A 22,722-nucleotide genomic window follows, 5' to 3' on the forward strand; every position below is an offset into this window, starting at 1 on the left:
GAGAGACAGTGTGAGCAAAGGCATGAAAGACATGTTTGGGGACAATGAATAGACCATTTTGGCTGAAGCAGAATTTTTTTATAGGACAATAGTAGTGGATAGTGTTTGGAAAGGTGGGTTGGAATTAACTTTAAACAAAAATTCTATAAATGGTCAAGTTGCAAATATTTCTATTAAAAGAAACTCTTCAATATCATCTGCACCATCTTTATCCATCAGCAGCACAAAATATTTTTAAACATCTTCTGGATGTAATTTGGAACTATGGATTAGAGAGTTCTCATTGACCTTCAGAGGGTGCATTTTGGGAACCATACGTTCCTAGATAAAATTATCGTATAATCATGACTAAGGTCATTCCAAAGAACAGGTATGGATAGAATGTTCATAAAACAGCACCTGAAGATGAAAGCCCTTAGGTACTGATTATACAAATCATATATGAATAATTCCATGAAAGAAAATTTTTGTTTTGTTTCGTTAACATCTTTATTGGAGTAAAATTGCTTTACAATGGTGTGTTAGTTTCTGCTTTATAACAAAGTGAATCAGTTATACATATACTTTTGTTCCCATATCTCTTCCCTCTTGTGTCTCCCTCCCTCCCACCCTCCCTATCCCACCCCTCTAAGTGGTCACAAACCACCGAGCTGATCTCCCTGTGCTATGCGGCTGTTTCCCACTAGCTATCTATTTTACGTTTGGTAGTGTACATATGTCCATGCCACTCTCTCACTTTGTCACAGCTTACCATTCCCCTCCCCATATCCTCAAGTCCATTCTCTAGTAGGTCTGTGTCTTTATTCCTGTCTTACCCCTAGGTTCTTCATGACATTTCTTTTTCTTATATTCCATATATATGTGTTAGCATACGATATTTGTCTTTCTCTTTCTGACTTACTTCACTCTGTATGACAGACTCTAGGTCCATCCACCTCACCACAAATAACTCAATTTCGTTTCTTTTTATGGCTGAGTAATATTCCATTGTATATATGTGCCACACCTTCTTTATCCATTCATCTGATGATGGACACCTAGGTTGCTTCCATGTCCTGACTATTGTAAATAGAGCTGCAATGAACATTTTGGTACATGACTCTTTTTGAACGATGGTTTTCTCAGGGTATATGCCCAGTAGTGGTTTTGTTGGGTCATATGGTAGTTCTATTTGTAGTTTTTAAAGGAACCTCCATACTGTTCTCCATAGTGGCTGTATCAATTTACATTCCCACCAGCAGTGCAAGAATGTTCCCTTTTCTCCACACCCTCTCCAGCATTTATTGTTTCTAGATTTTTTGATGCTGGCCATTCTGACCTGTGTGAGATGATATCTCATTGTAGTTTTGATTTGCATTTCTCTAATGATTAATGATGTTGAGCATTCTTTCATGTGTTTGTTGGCTATCTGTATATCTTCTTAGGAGAAATGTCTATTTAGATCTTCTGCCCATTTTTGGATTGGGTTGTTTGTTTTTTTGTTATTGAGCTGCATGATCTGCTTGTAGATTTTGGAGATTAATCCTTTGTCAGTTGCTTCATTTGCAAATATTTTCTCCCATTCTGAGGGTTAAAAAAAGTTTTAAGAACAGCTAATACCTTCCAAGGGTTTTTACTGTTTATTTTCCAATAAAAACATGCTTTGATGCCAGGCACAAAATGTCCACCTCATGAAAACCACAATGTTTAAACAGATGCTTATCAGCCCTGAGAACTGCCAAAAAAGCTAATAAGCCGGTGCTTTTCATGGTGATGATCTCTACCACCCTGTTAGGAGCCATGACATTTTGTCCTTATTGAGCAGAGAAGGTGGTGGTGAGGGGAGTGCAGGTTGGAGGTACACAAAGTGGTGTTTGTAGGGGAGGAGATCTGTTGACTTACTGATTAGCTATATACACATTTGGGTTAAATGCTCTCCACTTGGAAGATATCCTTTGTGATAACCTGGTACTCAGATGGTATAAAAAGAAAATCCAGTCTCTGCTAGACCAGAGCCAATGGCAACCATGGCAAAGCTTATTCTCACAGGTGAGTCTGTAATTGGAGATAAAGCCTTGTTTTTACCTGATTTCTTTTTCTCTCTGCATCTGACAGGCATGAAATAGTCTTCACACACACCTCTATGTTTTTCTGTTGTTCTTTCATTATTTCAAATTTCCAAGAGAATCCAGACATACACAAATGAGTCTACTTCTGATTCTTTTAATCTCAATTGACTCTGGCAGCATTTCTACCTTTGTTGATGCCAAAAGCATGGTCCTAAAAGAAAGGCTAGTTTTCTTCCAATGCTTGTCTTACACTCCCATTCCTTGTTGGGTTGTTCCCATTTCTCTATTCATCTTCCTGCACCACCTCATTTTAATTGATCTTATTTTAATTTACATGTTTGTGTTTTTGGTCTATCTTTTTCAGAGATGAAAATCAGTGGGAACTGAGACAGAGTTATGCAAGTTATCTTTGATCTACTGTTTTCAGAATTATTTCTCTTTAATCCCTTACTGTCTTACTGAGTTGCTGATGTATTATAAAAATATCAGTTATAATTCAATCATTTAAAGGGGTTGATTCAGTACATTGTTTAGAGCCAATTTATATCCATAGCTTATTAGTTGCCCTAGAGCTGAGATTTACAAACTTTTTATAGCTTCAGAACCTTTTCCAAATGAAACCTCTAGCTCAATTTATAAAGCAATCAGGTCAAAAGTGTCCTGGTAGAAGCCAGGGAACAGCATCTGGAGCCTTGTCTAACAGTTTCTAGTTCTCTTCTACCGTAAGGGCTCTTAAAGTTGGTATAAAAAAACTTGAAGGCCCCAAGAGATACTGAATTCACTGATTTAGAGGATGCTTTGTGTGTGAAGCTGTATTCATCCCAGTTAAGGGTAGTGAAGCATGGATGGGTGTGTAGTCATTGAGTAGAGTAAATTTTGGGTAGTTTCAGTACGTAGATCTCCCATAGGTAGTAGACTTCCAACTCTGTCTTCCGTAACATTTGTTACTGACATGGAAGAAGGAAGAAGAGAGAGCCATGCTCATTTTTGACTAAGAGAAGGGAAGTACAGATTTATTGGTGCCTTCACTGAAAAGCCTACTCTTTGGCATAACCCCTAAGTGCCACTTGGGCTATAAAAACCTATGACCCATAGGATGGTACCGAAGGCCTCAGAATTATATTCTACAAGATATAGACAATTGGTTCAGAATACATGTGTTTTCTTTCTCTTAGGTCTGGCCCTTCTGCTGAATGCTCAGCTAGGTAAGTCATGGACTCTGTATTATATCCTTGACATAATTTTTTCCTACAATAAACCTAAAATCTTTATAAATTACTCATAATGCAATTGTCTGCTTAATGTATTAAATGTGATTTTTTCATATTCTAATATTACTTTTTAAAAAGCATATCAAGGGCTTCCCTGGTGGCGCAGTGGTTGAGAGTCCGCCTGCCGATGCAGGGGACATATGTTCGTGCCCCGGTCCGGGAAGATCCCACATGCTGCGGAGCGGTTAGGCCCGTGAGCCATGGCCACTGAGCCTGAGCGTCCGGAGCCTGTGCTCCACAACGGAAGAGGCCACAACAGTGAGAGGTCCGCGTACCACCCAAAAAATAAATAAATAAAAATAAAAGCATATCAAGAGATAGAAAAGCTATGCTAGGAAAGAAAGCTACTGTCTTCTTTACAGACAGATGGATTTGATGTTGGGAGAACCTGTTATTTTTTATTGGCTGCCACTGTTATTCTCTTCAGCATGACCACCTGAGAGTTGTAAGTTGGTATTCACTGGGCTTCATAGGACTACTGGGCATTTTTTCTTCAGTGGTTCCTAGGCTCCACCAAGATCCCAAAGTGAATCTGTCAAAGTTAAAAATAACCAACTTGAAAGTCAGTGACTAGTTCCCAAGTTTGAAGCTTTGAAATCATTTCCAAGATTGTTCCTATTAACCACCCTTACACAGAGATCAGGTATCTGAGGCAAAGGGAGGGAAACAGAAGCAGGGCTAAAACTTACAGCACATTTCAGTGGCACCTAAGTCAGGCCATTTTTCTTACTTCTTACTACTCTCAGGTTCTGCCTACCAGCTGATGTGCTACTTCACCAACTGGTCCCAGTACCGACCAGGCCTGGGAAGTTTCAAGCCTGATGACATCGACCCCTGCCTCTGTACTCACCTGATTTATGCCTTTGCTGGGATGAGAAACAACGAGATCACCACCATTGAATGGAATGATGTGACTCTCTACCAATCTTTCAATAGCCTGAAAAACAAGTAAGAGAACGGGAAGATATCTAAGTTGGTATCTCTGCAGTTCAGGTTCAGTGAGTCTGAGGTGGGAACCAAGACTCTGTTATTTCTAACAAGCTTCCCTATGATGCTGATGCTTCTGGTCCAGGAGCTACGCTTTAAGTATTGAGGATATAGATAACGTAGCACGTTGCCTGCTCTAGCTAGTATTAAAAAATAGTTCTGTATCTTCCTTTCACTGTAATTATCTTTTTTATGACTCAGGAAACTGCAAACCATCTTAGCTACTTGCATCAGAGAACAGGAGGCAGAGGATACCAAAGATTAGACATAACAGAGCCCAAGAAATCAGAAGAGTTTGCTGTATTTTAATAGAGTTCTGTTCTGTGTAAAAATAAACAAAACAAACAAAAACCCTGGTATCTTTTAATTTCTAATTTGTTCAGTTAGTTACATCCAGGAGAAGTAAGGCTACAGGCCATTGCTACCTTCAGTAGTGGCAGTATCTTGAATGCAGCCACTAGAATTTGAGTTATGATACCTAAGAAGAAATAAACCCCTTCAGAGTGGTATTTCTCAAAGTGTGATCCATTGACCATGCAACAAAATCACATGAGTCACTTGATAAAAATCTCAATCCCTAATCCAACTGAATCACAATCTCTGAGAAAGGGGTTAAAACCCTGGAATTTTAATGTTGTCCTCCAACTCTGGTCCTTGTACTTCATTCTTATATAAACTGATGTTTGAGAACCACTATTCCAGAAAATGTGCATGATTTTAAGCCAACTGATTTATATTCATTATCATAAAGTCTGAGAAAGTAATTATGTTCAAGCAATATTTACCATTTCATCTGATAGAGTAGAATGTAAGAATTGCCAATACATTCCAATTTTTAAAAAACCCGGTTGCTTAATTTAGATTTTTCTAAAGAACTCTGAGTGCATTCATAATGATAACACAAATAATTTTTATAAAGTGTTCAGTAGTGAAGGAAAATTATTATACAGAATATTTTATCAAGGCAACATCAAAGTTTCTGACCAGGCCCAATACCGAAGCAATGTTATTTTAAATTGAGGGACTCATGGATTTTGAAGTTTTTCTTTTCTATCCTTTGCTTTAAAGGAACAGCCAGCTGAAAACTCTCCTGGCCATTGGAGGCTGGAATTTTGGAACTGCCCCGTAAGTCCTCTACAAGAGAGCCTGGTGTTCATTTGTTACAGAAAACAAGTTAGCCCAATGTGACCTATGTCCCTTCAGATTTCACATCTTAAGACAGGATATTAAGGATATACATTAAACAAATATGCTACTTAAATAAATTACTACACCAGAATCTCAGTATTAATTAGAACACCATTTATTTTGTACGTTTACATTTAGTTGGATATTCTGGGACTACATTCACAGAAGCTTAGTTACTGAGATTTCAAAACAACCTCTTCTCAAAATGTTTCAGAAGTACAACCCCTGAGGAGAGTGTTATAGCACTTCTGTCTATTTACCTTCTGGGAGAAGGGAAGAGAAAGTCATGCAAATAAACAAGAAGAATTTCTTGAGGGTATGCGAACATCAGGGACTATCTAGAGAGACAACACAGTGGGCCAAGGTAGCCAGGTGTTCAAAGCAACAGGTACAATTTGGGAGAAAGATCAGAGTTGGGTGGATAACAAAACAAAGAGAACACTGGGGTACCATGGCTGACAGAGCAGTGATTACAAAGCAAGCACAGGAGAAAGCCAGGAACATAGTTTTATCTGGGATGTGGGTCTTGGTGTAAAGCTCTGAGGCAGAAATATAGGAGTTTGACTTCGTTACAAGGTGTTGGGACTACCGAGGCCTCACCCTGCCTTCTTTGGATCTCCTTCAGTTTCACTGCCATGGTTTCCACTCCAGAGAATCGCAAGACTTTCATTTCTTCAGTCATCAAATTCCTGCGTCAGTATGGATTTGATGGGCTGGACTTCGATTGGGAGTACCCTGGCTCTCGTGGAAGCCCTTCTCAGGACAAGCACCTCTTCACTGTCCTGGTGCAGGTGAGGAGGGAGGTGGCAGTGTTTAGCCCAAGAAAATTCAAAGCCCGTTCTTTTCAAGGAGAACCTGGTGGTTCCAGAGTGAAACAAAACTGGAATTTAGAATTTTGGAAACTTTACATTGCAAAGATTCTTAGATATCATGCCTACACTCAACAGCCTTTAATAATAATAATATTATGATGTGTGCTCTGTGTCAGGCACAATTCTACAAGCTGTTTCTAGAATCATAACTCATTTCATCTTCGTATCTACTCTATGATATAGGTACTGTAAGTACCATAATCTTTATTTTACAGACGAGGAAGCTAATATATAGCGGGTTTAAGTAACTTGCCTAATATCACACAACTAATAGGTGTCATAACTACCCAAGTAGTCTGACTACAGAGCCCATTGCTTCTAACCTTTATACTAGACTGCCTATTATCACTGAGCACTTACACCATCCCAGACACTGCATTAAGTGTCAGGCTAAAGATAAGAATAAGACACAATCCTTGGCTTTAAAAACTACACCATCTTAGGTGGAAGCCTGAAAAATAACCAACAATTACAGTACACTTAGGTAAATGTCATGATAGAGGTATTCAGAGTGCAAAAGTAGCACAGAGAGAAGGTACCTAATTCTGCTCTGGGGCAGGATCAAGAAGAGCTTAGTCTTAAAAGTGGTGTTAACCAATTAAGTGACGATGGGATTGCACAAATGAAGACATGTGGATATGTGTGAGCAGGTATGTGAGTAATGGATTATGAGGCTGCACCAGAGACAAGAATCAGATCATGTAGGATTTGTATATTATGTTAAGTAATTTGGACATTATGTTCAAGACAACTTTGAAGGATTTTTAAGTAATGGAAAGATATGACAAAGCTCATGTTTTAGAAGGATCACTCTGGCTTTAACCACGGCGGATGAATTAGAAGGTAAGGAGTCAGGGATAGAGTTAGGAGGCTATTGCAATAAATCGAGCAAGAGATGCTGAGGGTCTGAACGAATACCCTAACAGTGAGAACGGAAAAAGGAAGTATATAAGAGATATTAGGAGGGTAGAATCAATAGGATTTGGAGACCAATTGGAAGTGGAAAAAGAGAGAACGTCCAGTTTTCTGACCTTGAGAACTAGTTTGACTATGGTCCTGTTAACTAAGATGGTAAATACAGGAAAAAAGGTAGATTTGGAGCAAGAAAAAGGGCTCATTAATTTGCCTTTGAACATGCTGAGTGAGAGGAATCTGTAGGACATCCTATAGTTTTGCCTAATAGACACTGGATGAATAGATATTGGGTGAATGCCAAGCTGGAGTTCAGAACAAAGGACTTGATTTGATATACTGTATTGACGTCATCAGCAAAGGTAGATAACTAAGAGATCACCAAGGAAAAATGAATGGAGTGAGAAAAGCCAAGGATGGCTTTTAGATTTACTCTCCCCCAAGACAGGGTTTTTTCCTATACCATCTGGTATACCAGATTGTCAGGCAGCCTCCGATAGTTTCAATATTAAGTAATTCACTGGTTGAAAAATAAACCTACTTACTTGTTGAACAGCTCTAGAGATCAAAAAGAACATCTGTATTCTTAGTCAATACATGCGTCCAGTCATAATTAATAACTTCCAATTAGTGGTTCTAGCTCTGCCCACTGAAGTAACATAGAATAAAGCTGCACCTTTTGCAATATATTAGTTCGATATCTGAAGACAGCTATATCTTGCCTATAATTTTTCTCCTTCCAGTTAAATAACCTAGTTCCTTTAACAAGTACCCATACAACAATTTTCAGACCCACTCTTCACTGGAACACACTCTGGTACACCCTAATAATGCAGTTATAAAAACTAAATCCATGGATTCCCTGGTGGCGCAGGGCTTGAGAGTCTGCCTGCCGATGCAGGGGGCGCTGGTTCGTGCCCTGGTCTGGGAAGATCCCACATGCCGTGGAGTGGCTGAGCCCGTGAGCCATGGCCGCTGAGCCTGCGCGTCCGGAGCCTGTGCTTTGCAATGGGAGAGGCCACAACAGTGAGAGGCCCGCGTACCGCAAAAAAAAAAAAAAAAAAAAAACTGAATCCAGTGCTCTGGGTAAGATTAGAGTCACAAAATAACAGTGGATTAACCTCTAGCATTGAACGGGAATCTATCACCTGGCTGTTACCACCTTCCTCACTGGCCAATTCAGCATTTCATTTGATGGGATGTCAGTCCTATAAAGTAGCTCATTTACTGGACAAAGCGAAGCAAATCTCTATATTGCTAAAAGCTGGATATGGGTTACTGTAGCAAGTATAACTTCAAAGTGTAGTGATATAAGTAGAGCTCTGACTGGTCATCTGGAACCTGGGTTCTCGTCATGACCTGGATACTCACTTGCTGTGAGACTTTGGTGAAATTGTCTAACTTCTATGCATATTAGCTATAAAATGAATACCATCAATTCTGTCTACTTTATAGGGATATGCAGAAACTAAAGATAAAATATGTGAAAGCACTCTGAAAAAGAAAAGCATTATACAAACATATATTTATTAATATTTAAGGAGGTGAAATCAGTTTCATAGATGTCCTACTATACTTGATTATTCTATAGGAAATGCGTGAAGCTTTTGAGCAGGAGGCCATCCAAACCAACAAGCCCAGGCTGCTGGTCACTGCTGCAGTAGCTGCTGGCATCTCCAACATCCAGTCTGGCTATGAGATTCCTCAGCTGTCCCAGTGAGTGACTCACCTTATCCTCAAACTCCTATAGGTATCAGTTCTGCAAAGCAGACTTGTCCTTAGTCTGTCTTGCCACTCAGGGACTTTGTTTAAGAGGCATTGGAAGTGGTATCTTTTGTCTGCACAGGTGTGGGAAATAAAAGTTGGAAATGCTTTTAAACGCTTTATCCCACCTCAGGTACCTAGACTACATCCATGTCATGACTTATGACTTCTATGGCCCATGGGAGGGCTACACTGGAGAGAACAGCCCCCTCTACAAATACCCAACTGACACTGGCAACAATGCTTACCTCAATGTGGTGAGTACCCACACAGATGCAGGTTCAGACCAGAGATGTTGTAAATCACATGGAGATTCAGAGACAAAAGAAATATAAATTCTGCAAAAGTCTCATTTGGGCAACTCTCTTCTTAAGTGGCTGATCATATTTCATTAACTATAACCTCACCAAAATATTTCCAAAAATACCAACTAACCTATCTGTTATTAGCATCATTCAATTTTACCTTTTAGGACAGTGGACCAGCATAACTAAGCAATGGGTCATCAGCTGGGTGGGCCTCTAACTCACCTGCTACATCTTCAGGATTATGCCATGAACTACTGGAAGAACAATGGGGCCCCAGCTGAGAAGCTCATCGTTGGATTCCCTGCCTATGGACACAACTACATCCTAAGCAACCCTTCCAACAATGGCATTGGTGCCCCCACTTCTGGTGCTGGTCCTGCTGGGCCCTACACCAGGCAGGCTGGGTTCCTGGCCTACTATGAGGTAGGTAACCTGGGCTTTACAGTTGAAATTCTGTGAATTTCATGCCCTGTGCTGCACAGTAGCCTTAGGGCTAGAATCTGTGTAAAGCTTGAATGTTCATTTTGTCCACTACTTACCTACTGTAACACAGATATTACTCCAAATGCTTCAGGTGTTTAAGTAACCTATTCATTTACCTAATCCAGTATGAAGAACATTTGTAGTGTGCAATATCCCTTCAAACAACAGACTACATACTTAAGGTCATTTATATTAGCACTTAAGGGAATTAAATAACTGTGTCTCCCATACTAACATGGGTTCTCAAAATCAAGCACTAAAAATAGGGATAACGTCTGAGTATTTCAAAAACAACTTGATCTTATTTACTGCAAACAAAAACCTATAATTAGAAATCTGAGGAAATCCCCTATTGCAGGCATGACAGAAAAAAAAAATCAAAGAGGAAATTGTATGTTTTCTCTTTTTGGGGAGTCATACTTAAAGAATTTGAATCTCTTGACTTTTTAAAGATCTGCACCTTCCTGAAAGATGGAGCCACTCAGGCATGGGATGCCTCTCAGTACGTGCCCTACACCTATGAGGGCAATGAGTGGGTTGGCTATGACAACGTCAAGAGCTTTAATATCAAGGTAAGGTCAGCCCCTCCAATGTGCTGTGAGCTCAGCCCTGAGTCCCCCGAAATAAAATGACTGCTGGTGTCCTCTATCCTTAAACAGGCTGAGTGGCTTAAACAGAACAACTTTGGAGGTGCCATGGTCTGGGCCATTGACATGGATGACTTCACAGGCACATTCTGTAACCAGGGCAAGTTCCCCCTGATCAACACCTTGAAGGATGTTCTTGGCCTGAAGAGTGCAAGTAAGTGACAGCAGGGGGATGCCCATGGTGTATAAATGCTCCTTTTCCAACTCAAAAGACAGCCTAACATCTTCCCCCTTTGCCCCAGGAGTCTCTTCCCATTTTACCTCACTGTTCTTGCCTGCCTGAGAGAGAAGTGCTATATTCTTTCCTTACCCTTGAATGTCCACATCAGGAATTTTATGTTCTTATGAGAAACCAGGCTTACTGGGTGGGTTTTCCAGGTCTACTAATTCTTAAAGGTGTGGAAAAGCCTCAAGAAATTAGGCTGACCTTCAATATAAGCATTTATTTTTCTATGAACCCCTTATTAAAAGTCTCCTTCAGCCTGCTTGGGGAGATTGAACAAAAAACCCTAAGCAGTACTGAAATATTTCTAATCTATAATTCAGAGGAAGTACCAATTCCCTAAAATTTGTCCAGATTTTCTCTTACAGTTTATTTGCTTACTGCTTATAACCAGATCCTGGAAAAGCATTTCGCATATATTGGGTGCTCAGTAAAATTTTTTAAAAATGATTTTAACATCATAAGAGAGAACTTTTAAAATTTAAAACTGGGCTGGCTTGAAATTATAGCTGTTCCTAATTCCTAAGATGGAGTTATCTTGTGAGCTCCTCAGTTACAGGGACCCAGAGCGAACTGCACTCCACCTCCAGACCTCACCCCAGGTCTGCTAGTTCTTCACCTCTAGGTGAATCTGAGAGCTTCTGCCAGGTCCACTAGTACGCTCTTCATGCTGTTTCAGGTTGCACCACCTCCACTCAGTCCAGTGAGCCCAACAGTCGTACCGGAAGTGGGAGTGGAAGTGGAAGTGGGAGTAGCAGCTCTGTGGGTAGTGGATACTGTGCCGGCAAAGCCAATGGCCTCTACCCTGTGGCAAATAACAGAAATGCCTTCGTGAACTGCGCAAATGGAATCACATACGAGCAGTATTGCCCGGTTGGGCTTGTCTTTGACACCAGCTGTCAGTGCTGCAAGTTGGCATAAATCTGACCTGTGTCTCCATTCCCTAATGTACTGAACAGTCTCCTTTGTTTAGCACACCTTGCTCCTACCTAGAGTGCTGCAATAAAACCCATCAGTCAAAACATGAGTGTCCTTGGTTTTAAGTGATTTGGGTGGAGACCCTTCTAGATTTGAAAATACAGGTTGTGCATGGGGGTGGAGTGGCAGAAGAGAGTGTGTGAAGAAGTGATGACACCAACAAACCCACAAGCCTTCTACTGGCTTAGGTTGATCTGCATAAAGGTTGGATGTTGTAGGAGGAAACATCTGAATGTTCGGTGTTGGCATGGGATGAGGACATGAAGAAGATAGGTCTGCATCTTGGTGACTGTTCTCAGTAGGGAACCAAAGTGATTCTGGGAGACTCGGGGGCACAGGCCTGTTTGGCATGCTCAAGGAACAGAAGGCCAGGACATTCTTTCCGTGTCTGCTGAGGTCCCAGAGCTGGTCCAGCTCCCCTGAATTGGCACCATCGGGAAGGTCTTTGCAGTGGGCTCCTTTGGGGATGTCTGCCTTTCTCAGGAGTGAAAGCAGAGGTCCTTTCCTTGAAACCATAGCTGTGGTCACTAGCAGCTGTGGTTTTACTGCATTATCTCCTCCCCTGGCTTGGCTGATTGACTGGCGTAGACATCAGATTCAAGAGGGCTTATCAGATTATCACCCCTTGGAATCTGCAACAGAGAACAAGGAATGGCAAACAGTCCCTGAGACTGGCTTTGCCTATAATATATAAGCTTAGGATCTGTAGTGAGAAACTGAAGAGAAGGGAAAGTTGCCCTGGATGCAGAGCAAGAAGACTAAAGGGGAGCAGTGGAGAAAAGCCACGATTAAAGATGCAGAGAGAACATTTATCAATAGCTTTCCAACTCTTCATTCTAGCTCCTTCCTGAGGCCCAGATGCATTTCTGCCTTTGGGTTCTGTGAAACACCCCTATAAGTATGTAATAACCTCCTCTTTGCTACATAAGCTGGCTTAAGTTTGTTTCTTTTATTTTCAACTGAAAGAATCCTAAGTAATAAGAATATAATGGCTCCTATTTTCTGGCATGCTTACTGTATGTCAAACTCCATTTTAAGTGTTTTACATGTGTTTTGTTATTTAATTCGCTCAGCAACTTTGTGAGGAAGATAACATTAACCCAAGAAACTGAATAACCTGCCCGACATCTCACAGCTATAAGTTGCAGAGCCAGATCCAAAAGAGGTCACAGTCCTAACTATTATGTTTTACTGCCTCCTTTGACACAGATCTCAGTGTTCTCATGGTAGATGGCAGCACTGGTGGTAATGATGAGGCACATGCAGCTTTCTGGGTAATGACTATTTATTCATGAGCCCACAACATTTCTTGATTATTATGTGCCAGATAATGTTCTAGGTACTAAAGACATAGTGGTGAATAACATAAAGAGTTCACCCTTATGGGGATTATATTTTGCTGATGGGAGTGTTAAGCAATAAATTAGCAAAAAAAAAAAAAAAAAAAAAGAAAAAGAAAAAAGAAATGAGCAAAGTGAATCAGTGATAGAAAGTGACCAAGGGAGGAGCCTATTTTAGTTTGAGCAGTGCAGGAAGGCATTTCTGGAGAGATCCCATATGAGATGATCCTTGATATTAGAGAGGAATCAGTCATTCTGAGATCTGGGAAAAGTGCAGAGGTGCAGCAAGTACAAAGTCCTTGAGGTGGAATGAACATGGCATGTTGGGAAAAAGAAGATCAGTGGTGATGTCAATATCATGGTAGTATGAGACAGTCTGTTGGTCTCTCCTCTTCAATCTACAATGAGTAAAACGTTCATAACTCAACAAAGGTTCCTCTGGTCCAACACACTAGGATTCTGGAGAGATCCACACATCTGTACATCTGAAGATAAGTAGACTGGAATAAATAGAGGAGATGGAATTGGGAGAACAGGAGAGGCGGTACTTGCAATCTGGACTCCGTGGCCACGACAGTACTGAGCCAACAGTTCCAGAGGACCCAGTAGTAATAGGGGAGGCAGCACACACAAAGTAGGCCTCCAGACTGCAGCAATACCCCAGACACAGGGAACCAGGCATCAGCAGTGACAAGGCCCATGACCTCAGTCCCTCCAGTTCTGGTGGTGCCTGGACTCTGGCACTCTTGCATCTGACAATCCTAGATGCATCAAAGGCACCCATGACCCCCTTCCTACCCCACCCTCCCTCTGCCCTTGCTGTGGCAGAGTTGCCCACCACCTAAGCATCCCTGGACCCAGTGGAGGTGCCCACCATCTTGATGCCCTTGGCAGTGACCCTAGCAACAATGGCAACATTGACAACAGCAAGGCACCAGAGATTCTGGAGGCAAAGCAGCAAGGGCATAAGTGACACCTCTGGCAGAGGCGGTGGAGGGTGGAAAGTCAATTTTCAAATATAGCCAGAGACATTTCAGGTAAGAGAAACAAAAACTGTGTTATAGCACTACCTACTGGGAAAAAAAAAAAAAAAGGCCTCTAATAACCAACATGTTGAATTGTTAAAATCAAAGTGAAAAGAGTTTTACCTAATTAAAAAAGGTGTTTGCTACTTCAAAAGTGCCAGCAGAGGAACAACTCATTAAGCACCATGAAAAACCATGGTAATATGGTATCACAAAAAGAAAACGGCAATTCTCAGGAAACCAAACTTAAAGTCATGAAAGAGTGTGAACTAACTGATAGAGAATTGAAAATATCTGTTATGAAAGAACTCAATGAGCTACAAGAAAACTCAGAAAGACAGTTCAATGAGCTCAGGAATAAAATTAATGAACAGAAGGAATGCTTTACTGAAGAGACTGAAACTCTAAAGAAGAACAAAACAGAAATTCTGGAGCTGAAGAACTCAATAAATTAGATGAAGAAAGCATTAAAAGCATTGGAAATAGAGCAGACCATAAGCAAAAGAGAGCTCGTAGGTTCAAAATCTACGAATGATTCAGGCAGAAGAGAAAAGACAACTACGATTTTTTTTTAACGAATAAATTCTATGAGAACTACCCAATTCCATTAGGAAAGGCAACATAAGCCTAATGGCTATCCCAGAAGGAGAAGAGAGGGAGAAAGGAACAGAGAGTTTATTTAAAGAAATAATAGGTTAGAACTCCCAAGCCTGGGAAGGAACTGGGTATACAAGTTCACAAAGATAAGAGAACACATAATTATCTCAGTGCAAGAAGACCTTTTCCAAGACACATTATATTAAAACTGTCAAAAGTCAATGACAGGGCTTCCCTGGTGGCGCAGTGGTTGAGAGTCCGCCTGCCGATGCAGGGGACATGGGTTCGTGCCCTGGTCCGGGAAGATCCCACGTGCCGTGGAGTGGCTGGGCCCGTGAGCCATGGCCGCTGAGCCTGCGCGTCTGGATCCTGTGCTCCGCAACGGGAGAGGCCACAACAGTGAGAGGCCCGCGTACCACAAAAAAAAAAAAAAAAAAAAATGTCAATGACAAAGAAAGAAATTTAAAGGCAGCCAGGGGGAAAATAAAGACAGTAACCTACAAGGAGCCCCCATTAGACTATCAGTAGATTCCTTAGCAGAAACTCTACAGCCCAGGAGAAAGTGGGATGACATACTCATAATATTGAAAAATTAAAAACTGTCAGCTGAGAATACTCTACCCAGCAAATTTATACTTAATTATAATGAAGGAATAAAGGCTTTCCTAGACAAACAGAACCTGAGGGAGTTCATCACCACTAAACCTGCCTTAAAAGAAATGTTGAAAACACTTCTCACTACCTCTATTTCAACTACGTTGGTGTCTTTGCTGTTTCTCCAATAGTCCAGGCATGTTACTGCCTCGGGGCTTTTGCACAAGCTAGAATACTCTTCCCCAAGATTTCCATTTGACTTTCTGCCTCACTTCCTGTAGGCCTTTCCTTGAAGCCACCTTCTAGTGGGCCCCTTCCTGGCCATGAAACTCCCTTTTCCCTTCTTCCCTGTCTGTGATTCCTTTGTTTTTCCTTGGCAAAATCAATACCTGACATCCCATACATTTTATGTATTTACCATTTTTATTGCCTCCCCTGCTAGAATTAACCTCTAGAAGAACAAGGATTTCTGTTCACTGCTATATTCCCAAAGCCTAGAGCAGTACCTGACATATTATAAGAGTTTAATAAGTACCTGTTGAATGAATAAATCAATGAGGGCAGGAAGGGAAATGATGAACAAGTTGAGTAAGCCAAGCATTGGACTTTATATAAGTTATCTCCTACATGGTGAGTATTGTCCTTGTGCTACAGGTGAAGAAACTGAGATATTGTGAGGAAAATTTGCCCAAGATTATGAAGTTAATAGTTAGCAGAGCTTATTTTCAAAGTTGGGCTTTTCTGGCTCCTTCTACATCATAATGTTGCCTTGTAGAAAGCAATGTCACAATGACTTCAAGCAGGGAGGGGCTGTTGCTTAGCAGCCAGTCTGAGTTACACCCATCAAATTCTTGGTTAAAGTCCACTTGTAAGAGTAGTCACTCATGGAGATGGTATACAAGAGAGTCAGGGTTTTTAAAAGTCCCTTTGATAGAGAGCTCTGGTTCAGAGCTTCTCAGAGATCTTCTCAGAGATCTACTTTGAAGATCTGGTAGATCTTCATGCCATCTGGTCTATCCAGGAACATGAAGGGAAACAAAATTATGCTACAGATCACCCAGCCATTCCTTTGGGACTTTGATCATGGTAATCATATCCTTGGACTCCAGCACATGTATGAAAACTCATTCCTTCAGTATTGGAGTCTAATTGGAGAGAGGTAGGGGAAGGACCTTGATCCTCGTGGGGATAGGCGCAGTGCTCCACTCACCAAGTCATGAGCCTTGACTGGGAGTGACACCCATCCAGATGAAAGGATACAATTTTAAAATTTGCACAAAGGTACCCTTGGAATTAGCTATAGTCCTGGGCATGGAGTTGGTAGATTGGAAGTGCATTAATATTTGTTCAATGTCAATTATAGGTTAGTCACTTGCTGTGCAAGATTTGTCTGTGTTAACTCCTAAATTCTCATGGCAACCCTAAGAAGCAAGAAATGATTAGTGCTATTTTATAGATGAACCAAGGCTTAGGTGGTTTAAGTAACTTCTACAAGGTCATGTAGCTAGTAAATAACAGACCTGTACCTATTAGAAACCAGTTCTGAGGGGCTTCAAAGCCTGTGTTTGTTCTTCTACCAATAAATGAAAGAGACTTGTGTTTAAGGAAGTCAGGAAAGTGGGATTTAGAAAGTCTATTATCCTCTCCTTTGTTTCCCTTCTCAAGACACATCCATCCTCCAGCAGAATCCCTATTATTTTGATCAGAGGTTCTCAATTCTGTTTAGACCCAAGTCCTGCTTTGAGTAACTAATTATTTTGTAACTCTCTCTTTATTATCCTAAGATTAACTTCATGGATAGCATAACCTACTAATATTATGCTATAATTGTAAAGGAGGAAAAATAATTCCTAATAAAATAATAATATTGCAATATATAAATGCTCAGATACAACTACTTTAGAAGAATAGAGTAGTCAGGCTCTTGCACCATATAATGAATAATGAGTAAGTCTAGAATTAAGAGAGAAGGTTAAATGTCATTTCATACAAGTAGTTTAGGAAAGTAAAAGAGCAGTGTTATAAGTGGACATCAGAACAAAAACTAATGTTAGGAGAATTAATAACACTCTAGACTTACTGGTTTCTGGTAACAGAAGAAGGTAAATAGCTTTAGTTAGAAGAAGGATAATACTCAAATTACAAATCATTGAAGTAAAAAAAAAAAGTGAAGTGGGTGTGACTATGTTATTCTTGAAAAGAAGTGAGTAAATAATGTTAATGTGCCAGATTTTTTTAAATAAGCTATTTTATTGGTCTATCTTACATACCAAAAAAGGTCCAAATCATAACTGAACAGATTAATGAAATATTCAAGGTGAACTCATTGGTTTAAGCAGTATCCAGTTCAAGAAATAGGGAGAGTTAGCCAAGATGGAGGAGTAGAAATACCCTGAGCTCACCTTCTTTCACGGGCACATGAAAATTACAACAATTTACAGAACAGCTATCAATGAAAAAGAAAAGGGCTTACCAGAAAAGATCTTCTACAACTAAAGATATAAAGGAGGAACTACAAGAGATGAGTAGGAGGGGTGGAGTTGCAGTATAGTTAAGACTGATACCCCTGGGTGAGTGACCTACAAACAGGAGAATAATTACAAATGCAGAGTTTCTTCTCAAGGAGAGAGGGGTCTGAGACCCACAACAGGTTCCACAGCCTGGGAGTCCTGCACCAAGAAGACGAGCCCATAGAACATTTGGCTTTGAATGCCAGCAGGGCTTACTTTCAAGAGACTCAGAGCATTGTGGGAAATAGAGACTCCATTCTTAAAGGGCTCACATAAATCTCACATTCTTCAGGACCAAGGGAGAAGCAGTAATTTGAAAGGACCCTGGGTCAGACCTACCTACTGATCTTGGAGAGCCTCTGGGAGACACAGGAGAGAACTGAAGCTCACCCTGGGGACCTAGACATTGGCAGCAGCATTTTGGGGTGCTCATTCTACCACGTGGACACTGGTGCTGGCAAGCACCATTTTGGAATTCTCCTCCGAGCTAATTAGCCTCAGGACCCAGCCCGCCCACACTCACCGGCTCGTAGGCACCAGTACTGGCTTGACTCGGGCCAAGCAACTAAGTGGGGACACAACCCCATCCACCAGCAGAAAGACTGCCTTAAGATCCCCTGAGCCTATAGCCACCCCTGGACATGGCTCTGCCCATCAGAGGACCCAAGACCAGGCCCCACACAATGGTGTCTTCTTCTAAGAAGAAGACATAACAATTGTAAATATATATGCACCCAGCATAGGATCCCCTAAATACATAAAGCAAATATTAACAGACATAAAGGGAGAAATTGACAGTAAAACAATAATAATAGGGACTTGTAACACCCCATTTACATCAATGGACAGATAATTCAGACAGAAAATCAATAAGGAAACATGGGACCTAATTAACACATTAGACCAGATGAACTTAATGGATGTATAAAGAATATCTCCTCTAAAAGCAGCAGAAAACACATGTTTTTCAAGTGCAAATGGAATATTCTCCAGGACAGATCATATGCTAGGCTACAAAACAAACCTTGATAAATTTAAGAAAATTAAAATCATATCAAGCATCTTTTCCAAACACAGTGCAATGAAACTAAAAATCAACAAGAAAAAACTGGACAAAAACATAAACACGTGGAGGCTATATGATATGCTATTAAACAACCAAAGGATCACTGAAGAAATCAAAGAGGAAATAAAAAATAATACCCAGAGACAAATGAACATAAAAACATAATTCAAAATCTATGGAACACAGCAAAAGCAATTCCAAGAGGGAAGTTTATAGTGATACAAGCTAACCTCAGGAACAAAACAAAAAATCTCAAATGAACAATCTAAACTTACACCTAAAGGAACTAGAAAAGAAGAGTAAATAAATCCCAAAGATAGCAGGAGGATAGAAGTCATAAAGATCAGAGAAGAAATAAATGAAACAGAGACTTAAAAATAGGAAAGATCAATGAAGCTAAGAGCTGGTACTTTGAAAAGATAAACAAAATTGATAGCCAGACTCATCAAGACAAAAAGAGAGGGCCCAAATCAATAAAATTAGGTGGGAAAAAGAAATGACAACTGACACCACAGAAATACAAAGGAGCATAAGAGACTACTACAAGTAACTATATGCCAATACAATGGACAACCTAGAAGAAATGGACAAATTCCTAGAAATGTACAATCTCCCAATCTCTGAAGGCTGAACCAGGAAAAAATAGAAAGTATGAACAAACCAATTACCATTAATGAAATTGAACCAGTAATGTAAAAACTCCCAAAAAACAAAAGTCCAAGATCAAATGGCTTCACAGGTGAATTTTACCAAATATTTGGGGATGGGTTAATAATTATCCTTCTCAAACTATTCCAAAATAATTACAGAGGAAGGAATGCTTCTAAACTCATTCTATGAGTCCAGCAGCACTCTGATACCAAGACCAGACAAACATATCACAAAAAAAAGAAAATTACAGGCCAATATCACCAATGAACATAGATGCAAAAATCCTCAGCAAAATATTAGCAAACTGAATCTGACAATACATTAAAAGGATCATACACTGTGATCAAGTGGGTTTTATCCCAGGGATGCAAGGATTTTTCAGTATCCACGAATCAATCAATGTGATACACCACATGAACAAACTGAAGAATAAAAACCATATGATCTTCTCAATAGGTGCAGAAAAATCTTTTGACAAAATTCAACATCTATTTATGATAAAAACTCTCCAGAAAGTGGGCATAGAGAGAACATATCTTAGTGTAATAAAGGCCATATATGACAAACCCACAGCTAATATCATACTCAATGGTGAAAAGCTGAAAACATTTCCTCTAAGATCAGGAACAAGACAAGGATGTCCACTCTCACCACTATTATTCAACATCATATTGGATGTTCTAGCCACAGCAATCAGAGAAGAAAAAGAAATAAAAGGAATCCAAATTGGAAAAGAAGTAAAACTCTTACTGTTTGCAGATGACATGATACTATACATAGAAAATCCTAAAGATGCCACCAGAAAACTAGAGCTCATCAATGATTTGGTAAAGTTGCAGGAGACAAAATTAATATACAGAAATCTATTGCATTTCTATAAACAAACAGCAAACTATCAAAAAGAAATATTAAGGAAAAAATTCCATTAACAATTATATCAAAAAGAATAAAATACCTAGGAATAAACCTACTAAAGGACATAAAGGACCTGTACTTGGAAAACTATAAGACACTGATGAAAGAAACTGAAGATGAAACAGACAGATGGAAAGATACACCATGTTCATGGATTGGAATGATTAATATTGTTAAAACGTCCATACTACCCAAGGCAATCTACAGATTCAATGCAATCCCTATCAAAAAACCAAGGGCAATTTTCACAAAACTAGAACAAACAATTTAAAAATTTGTATGGAGGGGCTTCCCTAGTGGTGCAGTGGTTGAGAGTCCGCCTGCCGATGCAGGGGACATGGGTTCATGTCCCAGTTCAGGAAGATCCCACATGCCACGGAGCGGCTAGGCCTGTGAGCCATGGCCACTGAGCCTGTGCATCCGGAGCCTGTGCTCCACAATGGGAGAGGCCACAACACTGAGAGTCCCGTGTACCACAAAAAAAAAAAAAAAAAAAAAAAATTGTATGGAAACACAAAAGACCCTGAATACTCCAAACAATCTTGGGAAAGAACAGAGCTGGAGGTATCATGCTCCCTGGCTTCAGACTATACTACAAAGCTACAGTGATCAAAACAGTATGATCAGGCACAAAAACAGACACATGCCCAATGGAACAGAATAGAGAGCTCAGAAAGAAACCCACACATGTATGGTCAATTAATCTATAACATAGGACCCAAGAATATACAATGGAGAAAAGACAATCTCTTCAATAAGTGATGCTGAGAAAACTGGACAACTACATGTAAAAGAATGAAATTAGAACATTTTTCACACCATGTACAAAAATAAACTTAAAATGGATTAAAGACCTAAATGTAAGGCCTGAAATCATGAATCTCCTAGAAGAAAGCAAAGGTGGAACACACTTTGGCATAAATAGTAGTAATACTTTTTTGGCTTTGTCTCCTAAGGTGAAGTAAACAAAAGCAAAAATAAACAAATGGGACCTTATGAAATCTAAAAACTTTTGCACAGCAAAGGATATCATCAACAAAATGAAAAGGTAACATACTGAATGGGAGAAAATATTCCAAATAATATGACTAGTAAGGGGTTAATATCCATCATATATAAACAGCTCATACAATTCAACATCAAAAAAACCCAGCCCTATTAGAAAAAGGGGAGAAGACCTGAAGAGATATTTTTCCAAAGAAGACATGTAGATCGCCAACAGGCACATGAAGAGATGCTCAATGTTGCTAATCATCAGAGAACTGCAAATGAAAACCACAATGAGAGTTCACCTCACATCTGTCAGAAGGACTGTCATCAAAAAGACCACAAATAACAAATGTTGGTGAGGATATGGAGAAAAGGGAACACTTACACACTGTTGGTGAGAGTGTAATTGGTGCAGCCACTATGGAAAACAGTATGGAAGTTCTTTTAAAAGCTAAAAATAAGACTACCATATGATCCAGTAATTCCACTTCTGTGTATATATCCAAAGAAAACAAAAACACTAATTTGAAGGGATACATGCACCCCAATGTTCATAGCAGAATTATTTACAATAACCAAGGTATGGAAGCAACCTAAGTTTCCATCAACAGATGAATGGATAAAGAAGATGTGATATATATATATATATATATATATATATATATATATATATATATATATATACACACACACACACACATACACACAATGGAATATTATTCAACCATGAGAAGCAACAACTGCTATTGTTATTGTTGTTATTTGCAACAACATGGATGGAGCTGGGGGTTATTATGGTAAGTGCGATAAGTCAGACAGAGACAGACAAATACTGTATGTCATCACTTATATGTGGAATCTACAACATAAAGTAAATAATGAATACCTTTATTTTTTACTTTTTTTTAACTTTTAAAAAAATCTTTTCAATAGAACCCCTTTTATTATTATTTTTAACACCTTTGTTGAGTATAATTGCTTTACAATGGTGTGTTAGTTTCTGCTCTATAACAAAGTGAATCAGCTATACATATGCATATATCCCCATTACTACTCCCACTTGCAGCTCCCTCTGGACCTCCCTATACCACCCCTCCAGGTGGTCACAGAGCACTGAGCTGATCCCCTGTGCTATGCGGCTGCTTCCCACTAGCTATCTACTTTACATTTGGTAGTATATATAAGTCCATGCCACTCTCTCACTTCGTCCCAACTTACCCTTTCCACTCCCTGTGTCCTCAAGTCCACTCTCTATGTCTGTGTCTTTATTTCTGTGCTGCCCCTAGGTACTTCATAACCACTTTTTTTTTTTTTTAGTTTCCATATATATGTGTTAGCATATGGTATTTGTCT

At 39.8% G+C, this 22,722-nt stretch overlaps 1 protein-coding gene across 1 annotated transcript; it reads left to right on the forward strand.

The window, feature by feature from the left end:
* The first annotated feature begins 6,119 nt into the window (after positions 1 to 6,119).
* LOC307191420 (acidic mammalian chitinase-like) lies at positions 6,120 to 11,719 on the forward strand. Its single transcript, XM_079931506.1, has 7 exons — positions 6,120 to 6,285; positions 8,870 to 8,994; positions 9,176 to 9,299; positions 9,588 to 9,773; positions 10,286 to 10,405; positions 10,493 to 10,634; positions 11,383 to 11,719. Exons 1-7 carry the CDS (start codon positions 6,130 to 6,132, stop codon positions 11,622 to 11,624), a joined length of 1,095 nt encoding a protein of 364 aa, XP_079787632.1. The 5' UTR covers positions 6,120 to 6,129; the 3' UTR covers positions 11,625 to 11,719.
* Positions 11,720 to 22,722: the final 11,003 nt, after the last annotated feature.

The sequence above is a fragment of the Stenella coeruleoalba genome (assembly GCF_951394435.1).
Source record: "Stenella coeruleoalba genome assembly, chromosome: 1".
Classification (NCBI taxonomy): domain Eukaryota; kingdom Metazoa; phylum Chordata; class Mammalia; order Artiodactyla; family Delphinidae; genus Stenella; species Stenella coeruleoalba.

Coding starts and splice junctions, on each gene's coding strand:
- LOC307191420 (XM_079931506.1), top strand. CDS start 6,130: ATGGTTTCCACTCCAGAGAATCGCAAGACTTTCATTTCTTCAGTCATC. Junction 10,406..10,492: donor TCAAGAGCTTTAATATCAAG/GTAAGGTCAGCC, acceptor ATCCTTAAACAG/GCTGAGTGGCTTAAACAGAA. Junction 10,635..11,382: donor TCTTGGCCTGAAGAGTGCAA/GTAAGTGACAGC, acceptor ATGCTGTTTCAG/GTTGCACCACCTCCACTCAG.